The sequence below is a fragment of the Typha latifolia genome, chromosome 1 (genome assembly GCF_019914945.1).
Source record: "Typha latifolia isolate L0001 chromosome 1, TyphaL0001v2, whole genome shotgun sequence".
NCBI lineage: Eukaryota > Viridiplantae > Streptophyta > Magnoliopsida > Poales > Typhaceae > Typha > Typha latifolia.
In genome coordinates, this window is record NC_133086.1 from 20,833,338 (window position 1) to 20,843,502 (window position 10,165).

At 38.4% G+C, this 10,165-nt stretch overlaps 3 protein-coding genes across 5 annotated transcripts; 1 reads left to right on the plus strand and 2 right to left on the minus strand.

Annotated features, from left to right (window-relative positions):
* Window positions 1-540: 540 nt before the first annotated feature.
* On the plus strand, window positions 541-8,880 carry LOC140792123 (protein SCO1 homolog 2, mitochondrial). Of its 3 annotated transcripts, none has more exons than XM_073142972.1 (9): window positions 541-1,010; window positions 1,619-1,751; window positions 1,914-1,989; window positions 2,877-3,083; window positions 3,926-4,015; window positions 4,121-4,253; window positions 4,351-4,505; window positions 4,624-4,667; window positions 7,338-8,880. In XM_073142972.1, the coding sequence occupies exons 1-7, from the start codon at window positions 934-936 to the stop codon at window positions 4,457-4,459; spliced, it is 825 nt and encodes a 274-aa protein (XP_072999073.1). In that variant the 5' UTR covers window positions 541-933; the 3' UTR covers window positions 4,460-4,505; window positions 4,624-4,667; window positions 7,338-8,880. The 3 variants fall into 3 exon arrangements, with proteins under 3 accessions (XP_072999073.1, XP_072999067.1, XP_072999079.1); XM_073142966.1 differs by lacking the exon at window positions 7,338-8,880 and adding an exon at window positions 5,084-5,414; XM_073142978.1 differs by lacking the exons at window positions 2,877-3,083; window positions 7,338-8,880 and adding an exon at window positions 5,084-5,414.
* On the minus strand, window positions 5,707-7,126 carry LOC140792115 (uncharacterized). Its single transcript, XM_073142955.1, has one exon. It carries the CDS (start codon window positions 6,925-6,927, stop codon window positions 5,941-5,943), a length of 987 nt encoding a protein of 328 aa, XP_072999056.1. The 5' UTR covers window positions 6,928-7,126; the 3' UTR covers window positions 5,707-5,940.
* A 119-nt stretch (window positions 8,881-8,999) lies between the features above and the next one.
* LOC140796841 (uncharacterized) lies at window positions 9,000-9,955 on the minus strand. The gene is made up of 2 exons (XM_073150026.1): window positions 9,535-9,955; window positions 9,000-9,445 (listed from the first exon to the last, which is right to left on the minus strand). Exons 1-2 carry the CDS (start codon window positions 9,953-9,955, stop codon window positions 9,000-9,002), a joined length of 867 nt encoding a protein of 288 aa, XP_073006127.1.
* Between the last annotated feature and the right edge of the window lie 210 nt (window positions 9,956-10,165).

The window sequence follows — 10,165 nt, forward strand, 5'->3', positions numbered from 1 at the left end:
TTTAACTTGGCTTTCCTTGGACAGCAAGTCTTATTAACTGGGCCAAGCCTTCATGCAAGTCTTATTATTTTTTTTAAAAGAAGAAATTTTTTATAAATTGACAAAATGGTTACAAAAAGTCTCTGGAGATATTCAAAACCAAAATATCGATAAGCTCAATCAAATATCCCCCATCCCAAGTAAACCGGAAGTCTAGCCTCCTACTCTTATTAGTAATACAATCAGTAGTTCGGTTGATTTTTTGATAAGTGTGATTGACTTAATAATTTTGATGATTACTAATCAGGTGATTAATATCGTCGACAATGCAGCATGGAAGAATCAGTTTCAATTCACATGTTGATGTAATTCCTTTGTTGTATGTCTAGTAGCCTACCTTATTGCTACCGAAGTCTTGGTGCAATGTTAATAATTGAACTCTTTTAGAATTGCCATTACAGTTAGGTTTTTCGGAAAATATTCTAAACATATAAGTTATTTAAGTTAATAAATATATGCAAAGTATTAAAGTACTCTTCACCCTTGAATTTTAGAGCATAAAATATTTATCAGTAAATTATTTTTGTAAGAGCAAAATAGTCTTATAGTATTTAAGTTCAGTTATAATAATGATTAGTTAAATCTTCGGTGGCAAGTATTTTAAAAGTTTTCAGTAAAATATTTTCAGTGGCAATTATATAAAAATCCCATAAATGTTAACATGCATACCGCGTCCCAAGCTTGCGTTCTCGAAGTCCCAAAATGTCCTTCTCCTCTTCTCCCTGCTCCATGCCTTCTTCTCCACCTCCCAGCTCCAAATAGTTTCTCTTTATTCTTTCTCTAATCTTAGCTGGAGAAGGAAATTTGAGCCCTTTCCAATTGATTGCTCTGCCGCAGAATACCCATTTTTGAATCGCTGGTAACTTGGCCTTCGTATGCTCTCCCCTCGTGATCATGCTAAGGTCTCGACTTGTCGGGCTCGCCCTCCGTTATGGATTGAGAGCTTCCTCTACGACTTCTCGACCGACTCGGTAATTTTCCTCTCTGGGTTTCATTACTGGTGGTTCCTTGGATGCTTCGATGGTGCCGACCATGTGTTTGTCTTAATTCCCGAGCCTGTATTTTAACTTTCTTGTTTTATATGCTTCTCTATGAATTCAGGGTACTTTTAATTAATGGTCTCCTATTAGTGCATATTATAAGTTTGCCACTGGCATGCCTTTTTAGGAGGGTTCTGCCTGCTTCCACCTGTATCATTTCAATGTCGATCTAAAACTATGAGGCGAGGCTTCAAATTCAGACTAACCCAAGCAAACGTATAAGAAGTTGTTATAATTAGTCCGTATCAGCTGTCTTTTTTGCTATACATAGGGTGATCATTTATATATCTACTTCTTTGATATTATGAGACATATTTCTAGAAACCTTACTCGCCCTTTTTAACAGGAACCTAATGGATATATTGAAATCTTCTTCGCGCACATATGTTCAATAAATTTTGACTGTGACAAAAATATTTTAGTTTTAAGCAATCAATGCCCGTTTTACTGAGAGAAAGAATTTCATTTCAAGTTATATTTCTCTTAACCCTTTTATAGTGTGACTGCTAATGGTGGGAGGGTAATTATCAATGTTGTAGGTCCTATCCTTTACGAATCTTCCAATCTCGGAGTTATTCTAATGGAACACACCACAAGGATCAAAAGCTGGCAAGACAGCATTATGAAGATAACAATTTGTCAGATTCTCAATCATGGAGACGTTATGTTATTGTATGTTGTCTATAGAGTACCTCAAGATTCATTCTTATTTGCAATTGTGCATCCATAATTTTCTGTCCTTCCATATAGTTAATCTACAGGACACGCAAAATAATTTTATGAACTAGATCTTATGAATTGCATGGTATAGTTGAGCAAATTTTGTTCTTGCAGCCCACAGCTATATTGGTCATTGCTGGAGCAGGCACATTGATCCACTTTAATGATGAGAGGCGAGCAACTTCAAAAGGTCTCTTTCCATTTGTCTTATACAATGCAGGTTTCTTGTTCTTTGTTGAAAGTATTCTTACTGATCTGTAATTATCATAGTTGAATTAAATTGCATGATCTAGACTTTTGATAATATCTTGAAATGTTAATGTATCTTAGATGAAAATATGCTACAACTGCTTCTTTCTAATTATTGCACAAGGGATCTCATATTGAGGATTTCTTTTATGGCGATTTATATGATATCAAATGAAGATCCATAAATAAAGGTATTCAAATAACTGTCCTCTGATAGTCCATCCCCAGGCTATATTTATCATTTCGACTCAGCATTATCTTCGAAGAAGCAACTATTCTTCAGAGAAAAGATAAATTGTTAGAACAGTTGCTTGAGATATCAAAATATAGTTGACCTTACAAATGTGGTACACTGGATAACATTCTGAACTAAAGCTCATCTACTGTTTCTGTGTGTTCGATTTGAAAAAATAAGAAAGCGCTGGTGTCCATTGGCAGGACCTTTGATCTCTCATGACTCGTTAATAATTTTTTATGCTTCAGATGATATGAGTACTCTGATTTCAGCTCATCCTTTATGCTTATGCTGATTAAAAGATCCTTATTTTACAGCAGGCAATCTTATTTTGTCAATGCAGGGTAGTAAAGATATGATCTATTTCAAATTTTCAATGTATTAATTTCATTTATAATGTGTGTAGTATGTACTACAAGTTTGCAACTCTCTTATGGTTCTATATATTTATCAATTAATAACTAGGTAGATCTTTGTTGCTTATGTACTCATTTTAGTTGTGCTGATACATCTCACTTGCAACTAATGCCCTTTCCCTAGACGGATTTCTCTGTGGTTAGTGATTAGTCTCTTAAGGTATTTGTCTTCTACAGAATCACAACAAAGTACTACATCTGAAGTACGTAATATCAACAGACCTGCAATTGGTGGGCCATTTAGGCTATATGATACAAAGAATAATTTGGTGACCGAGTCAAACCTTCGAGGGAAATGGACACTGATGTACTTTGGCTATACTTCTTGCCCTGATGTTGGACCAGGAGAAATTCAAAAGATCACCGAAGCTATCAACATATTAGGTGGAGTAATTTTCCTTTTCCTGTCATAGAAACTTGTTGGAACGACAATTGGTTTTTGTTTCTTTCCTTTTTCTTTTTTAAAAAAAAGGTTATATTTTAGGAGAAACATCAGTCATTCAATAATTATGTACAATGGGTTATGTTTAAGACTATCAGTAGGTTCCTTGGGCCAGCCTGCACAGTCCAGATGGATTCACTTAGAAAATAGAAATGGTAGGTGGAAAATGTATGACTGTGTAATATTCATACACATAGACGCACACACATATTTGTACATAGTTTAGTGGTTTATGAGTTCAATCTACAGTGTTTGAAACATGTAGTGTGGTGGTGCTCATGCTTAGATGTTGTGCCCGAGAATGAACTGAGGTCCAACTTGTCTGGTCCACCTTAGGATGAACATTATCTTAGTTTCTGTCTGGTGAGGTAGGCTGGGCCCAAGTCTTCTTAGCTCCACCATTTTGAATCAGGCTGGCCTTGAATCTTGGCCAGCAAGTTGACAATCCTTTAACATGTGATCAATTTGATAGAATCTTCCAATTCATTTGTAGTCTATTACTCCTTTTGTCAAGTTGGAGTTTCTTCCAAGATATCGTTGTTAAGCATTATCCGATGGAGATTTATATGTTTGGTTTTTGAAGTTGTATCAATACCAATAAGCAAGAAAAGGAGTGGATTCCCTTTCACAAAATCAATGTTTTAGAAAACTGATGCTGTCAAGTTTGCCTTATGTATAGTTTCAAATGAGCCTCACAAATTGTGATTTTGCCTTGCACTTTCCTACTTTTCTTCCCTTCATTTTATCTAATGATGATTTCATGATTTAACTTTATCATTTACAGAATGTAAATACGATCTTAAGATTACACCAGTTTTTATCACAATTGATCCTCAACGGGATTCACCTGCTCAACTCAAGGCATACCTTGAAGGTTAGTTGGGGATTTATCGACTTGTTATTCTCTTTAAATGTTCAAACTGAGCAATACATATTCATGATGGAAATTTGAAAAGTTCTTTCTTCATTGTGATTGCAGAACTTGACCCAAGAATAATAGGACTAACAGGACCTATTGCTGCTGTAAGACAGATTGCACAGGAATACCGTGTTTACTTCAAGAAGTTTGATGAAATAGGTCAAGATTACCTTGTCGAATGCTCACACAATATGTAATGTGTTTCTTTTAGACCATATTCTAGAACTAATAGATTCTTTAATAGAAGATTGCATTCATGTTTAAGAAGACTCGACTACTATAATTTTCAGGTATCTGTTGGATCCTAACTTGGAGACTGTGAGATGCTTTGGTGTGGAATATGATGCGTCACAGTTAGCTGATGCAATAATGATGGATGTGAGCAGAGCATCCAAATAACCGCCCCCCTGTTATTTCTAACACTTCATTTTAGTCTTATCTGAAGGTAATGCTTCTTTTTTAAGTATTAGTACCATCATTTACTTGCTTTTTTGTCGCGTTTGTGTTGTTGAAAGTGTTTGCTCTTATGTCACCATGAAGAATGGTACTTGTTTGTGTTTCAGGTGATTTACCAGAAACTAAAATTATCAAGAGAAAGAGCTAAAAGGTAGGCCCTATCTTGCCTGCTATAACCTCCTTTACTATTGAATGCAATTCAATTCAGTGTCTTGGCAAGATCTTTGAGAATACCATGTCATACATCACTTAGCAAGAATTTTCGTCATGAACTTACAACTGTGGGTTGTCCATGGTGTTCTTTGATCTTTGATGTTGTTGTGTTATTCCCCTTGTTCATTTTGTTATAGATTATATCAGGTTATAAAATTTGGTCGGTTTACTTGATTGAATTATACATCAACTTTCATGTATGAAAGTTGCCTTTGAATTTTATCACTTCCCGAAGGCTCTTTATTTCCCCCACAATAGCAACTGATACCAAAAAGCAAATTTAAGTGCATTAATTTTCTCCCTTCATTTTAGATGAGCAAGAATATTAATATTCATGTGATACTTCTTTTCTAGAAACATTGCTGCACATCCTGCTGCTATATACAACTTTCATCACTTTTTGCTCCTCCCAAAGTCATTCCACCATTTGCAGCAGATGCTTCAGACATATCAGCAATCTGTAATGAAAGTCTACTTGCAAAGATTTCTGCTACATTTTCCTGCACATCTTAAGAATTGTCTTTACAAACATATTCTGTACTCGTTTCTTATTTTCGTCTGGTTTTCTCTCGTTTCCGAAGTTGTAAATTAGGTTACTGCCAGAAGACATCTCAGTCTAGCAATTTCTTCAGTTATCATCTGTCTCTGTTCTCTTCAATGCTAAAAAGCAGTTGCTCTTCTTTAACGGACACTGAATTATATGTTTGCTGAATAGCCTTTTGATATCATCTGCCTGTACTTAACACAGCTAGCATCCTTTTTCCTGCCTGGATGTGCTCGCAGCGAAGCGGCATCTTCCTTTCCAAAAAGTTTCTACAACCAACCACTAAGCCAGCCTGTACGTCTTTATGCATGTATCCTTGTTACTATTCAAAACAAAGAGCAAACGCAGCCCGTAGTTTTCAGTTAACTCTTTACCTTTTGCACTACGAGACAGAAAGAAAATAATGCTCATTGGATATTTTGTACGAGTAGAATTTCAAATCAACTCAAATATTATTCTTCTCTATATCTTAGATTTCTTGACAGAAGAAAGGAAAAATAAAAATAAAACAACATACAAAGTGAAAAATAATCGATTCACAAAAACATATTCTCCACAACGAGAAGTGATAAGATTATAGGATATTAGGAAGAGACTTATATACCACACACCAACTCTATACACATCAAGTGGATCGATCACTGATCACTACCACTTTCCTCGTTCATCATCTCTTCCAGCTCCGACACCTCCCCAATGGATCCGTGCTCCCAACCACCCAAGTCTCCTTGGCAATATCCATTGACACCTTAAAGAAGTCAGGAGCATAGCTCATCAAAACCAGCCTCTCCTTCTCCTTGTCATCTAATTCTTTAAGCATAGTTGCACTCAACTCCTCTCCTTCACCACCCTGCTCTCCTCCGTCTCCCTTTAACCACCCTTTTGCCGGCGCCGATCGACACCTCATCAGCAAGAGAGCATTAGGCGGTGGCACAGAAGAAGGTGGTCCAAGACACTCGTCTCTTTCTTCTTGTTCTTCCTCCTCTTCCTCTTCTTCCTCTTCTTCTTCTATATCTTTGTTGAATCCAACACCTTGGTTCTCCTCCAACACCATTAACCACTTAGAGAAGATAGTGTTAGAGCCGCCACTCTCTACTTCTTTGTCCTCTTCATCCTCTTCTTCCACATCCTCCTTATCATCTTCTTCATCTGAGGTGCAATCGGGTGAGCCGTGGAAGGATCCAAAGCACCGCATATCGAAACGAAGGCCCCGAAGAGCGCTGAGGAACTGCATGGCGTCCTTCTTGATGCCAAGGGCCTCAAGCCATGTAGGCTTCTTCCTCTCCTTGTGGAGCCTCTCAATCTCCTCTACCACAGAGAGCCAGTTCTTGCCACCGCTGCTGCTACTACTACTACTGGGCACGGGCCTGGAGCTGGAGTTGGACTTGGGTCTCACTTTGATTTGGCCGGCGCAAGTGACTTTTGGGGAAGTTGGCTCGTCGATCTCGGAGTTGGTGTGCTTCGTCTTGGTTCTGAAGAGGGGACTGGCTTGGCCGCGATTGGTGGGCCGAGATGGATGGCGTTTTCCGGGATCTGTGGGCCTTGATGGGCTACAAATGGGCTTTGGCATCAAGGTGAGGTGAGCCCTCGAGGGGAAGCAAACCAGGAGGTCTGTTGGCGCTCCTCCATTCCCTCCTACTACTCTTCCTTTCATGCCTCTCTTCTCTCTTCCTCTCTGCTTCTCTTTTTTGCAGGCTAATACTCTTAAGAGTTTTGAGGAAGAAATGGGTAGTTTAAAAGGAAAGGTCTTGCCAGCTTTCTCTTCCTTTATCTCGCAATATTTAAGTCTCCCTACCTCCACCTTTCTTTCTCTCTCTGCCTCTCTCTACCTTTCTCTGTCCTCAACTTTGCTTTTGGTTGTTGATCACGAGCAGTCCCTCCCTTTTTGAACATAGCCTTTTGCATGTAATATATATGCTTTACTTGTCCTTAATCCAATTAAATATCAAGCGTTTGTGGAGGAATTATGTTAATTAACCTTCTAAATTGGCTTTGCTTTGTGGAAGTATCATTATATTAGAATAGTGGCATTTATTTATAAGCCGAGCTTTTGTTAAATGATAGGTTGCAAAGAAAGCTTAAAGATCAAGGAATACATTGTTGGACGATGATGGTTGCTAACAACCACGCATAGCCCCCCTAAGTCTTAAAGGTATTGGCCCCTTTTTCCAATCCTTACAACTGCAATAAGAAACAGAGAGCGGCTGGGATATTCTTAAAGTGTCATCATATGAACTGCTTTTCGGACCATAAATTTTCTAATTTTTCAGGATGCTACCTAACAAGTTAATCAATTGCCATGACATTATTTAATTTTTAGTTATTTCAAAAATATGTCAATAGAACTTGCGGCGTTGTGTTTTATTAGGAAAAGAGTCGATGGTTACATAAAATTTTTTAGCAAATTTTTTAAAATGTAGTAATCAAGCCATAAAGCTGCAAGGGCACTCCAAAGATAGAAAGAGTTGTGAAGGATAGTGGTGATTAAAGAAAAGACGCCATTATGAAAGGCGTAATGCAATTGAGAGCATAGTAGTGGGTGGCCCTCCACTAAAGCTTATACTAGTTGATTGCTGCCAACTTTTTTACTCTTTCTAAAAACCTTATTACATATACATGTTACAAGAATAATATTTATTTTTTCCAGCAGAGTGCTCTGTTAGGGTTTGGATTGTCTTCCCTTCGTCAAAAGGATTTCCCTTGCCACCTTTGGCGACCAGTGGCTTGCTCCGACAGCAGGAGAATAATTTTACCCATCCGCCCTTTTTCTTCCTCTTCTCTCTATCCTTTCGTCCTTTCTCTTCTCTTTCTTCTCTCTCTTTGGTCTCCTTTTCTTCTCAGTTGCAATCTGTCTCGCATCTCCTCTCTCATTTGTATTGTTGTAGTCTATCTTGTCTCAAATCCCTCCTCAACTTTTCGTGTAATTGATGTTTGTGTTGAGTATTGTGGAACTCACCTCGACCCTCTCGTCTCGGCCCATCCACGCTAGTTAACAATGTCTTGCTTGATCTCTGTTCTATCTCGCCCTCTTCTAACTCCGCAAGGATTTACCATAGCCTTGCCATTTTTGGGGTTTTCATTTTTTTTAGAAAACAATTTCCCCCAACATTATTTCCTATTTTTTTATTATTTATTTTAGATTTTGTTTTTAAATTCACATATCTGCTCAAATGTGTTCATCACATGATTCTATTATATTCACTGAACTCTATCATTAGCGTGTCTCTATTTTTCTCTAGACTTGTTCTTTTGTTGAGTGCTCAGCTTTTCAAGACTCATACTATTATATTTATATTATTGCTACAATTAACCAAACGAAAGATCTTTCTTCTAAAATACCTACTTTTTTTTTTTTCTTATTGTGGTTAAGTGCTTATTTTTAATAAGTTGCTATTATTTTCGTTTGATTTATGGAGTCTTTCCTACTCTGCTATTCACCTTTTCTTCTCGTATATTAAGTTATAATCAATTAATTGAAATTAATGATGATACTTTTCTTTTTCCTCCCTAACATATAATACGGAAGTTAGAAGTAAGAGCAAAATAAGAACTAGACCTACAAGATTAATTATTAATCTTAGCCCAACACAAAAATAAAAAATAAAAACTCATGCTCTGTTACTTCAAACTAGAAAGAAACCAGCAACATAATATTCACGTTACTCTCATTTCCCCCCCTCACAACCATCAGCTAAGAATTCTCCCCCTACCTTTGACAACCTTAAACTAGCTTGGATCCTCCTCTCGCCACCTCTTCTTGTCTACACTCCTCATCTTCTCCCTTGCAGCTCGCATGACCTTGAGAAGCAACATTAGCCCCTCCACATTAACACACCACGAACCCAACCCATCACGTCCATGGGCTAAACCTTCTCGGCCCATTGGAGCCCGGCCCGTTTCGATGGCATCCAAAAGGTCGGCCACAGCCCACATACTTGGAAGGGCCAAGCCCACGTGGCAGCCACGTAGGCCCATCTGTACGTGCTTGCTGGGGTCGAGGGCCCCAGAGAGGAGAGAGCGAGAGAGGAGCTTGACCACGGCTGATGTCCTTATTGCCCTTTGCATCTTTCCTGTTCCATTGAGCTCGTTGCCATCTGGGTCGGGTTTAGCTTTAAACGCGGCGCGAGTCCATGGATTAGTATCTTGATTAAGGTCACCATCCAATTCTGAGCCTGAAATAAATATTTTATCTATTAAATCTAATTATAATATTTCACAAATAATAAGAACGGAAAAATAAATAAATAAATAAATAATTTACCTTCTTTCCCAGCAAGATCACGATAATCGCAAAACCTCGTAAAAATTTCTTCCAACATCTTTAACTTCTCATCTGAGTTACTACCACTCGGCAATCTGAGCCCACAGAAGAAGCCAGGCAGCCCGAAGGCGAACATTTGAGCCTCGACGCGAAACACAAGCGAATCCTTGGCCAGCATCCAGTGATGGTGATCCCCCACCATGCAAGTCACCATGGCTATTTGCTTAGCCTTGACATTTATCATGTGAACCGAGAACGCGCCCGATCGAAACGCCTGGGGAGCTTCGAACCTTTCCCCGCATAATAAGAATAGCTTCGCTGGCTCGCCGTCGATGGTGAGCAACTCGGTGTCGGTTCCAAATCGGTACTCTTTTGTCTTCCCCACCTTTAGTTTATTCATCGATCCCTCTTGTAAAGCCATTGATCTGCACTTGCTTCCTGATGAATACCAATTTTGAAAGATTTGGACTATAAAAAAGCAAGAAAAGAAGGTACTAGTATTTGAATTCTTCTCTCTTACCAAAGGGACGTTGTAGAATGGAATCGAGGTAGATGACTATCTTAGAGGGAGAGCGCAATACTTGCAGTGCAACGAGGATGTCGTGAGAGGAGTGAGTGAGGGTTTAAATAG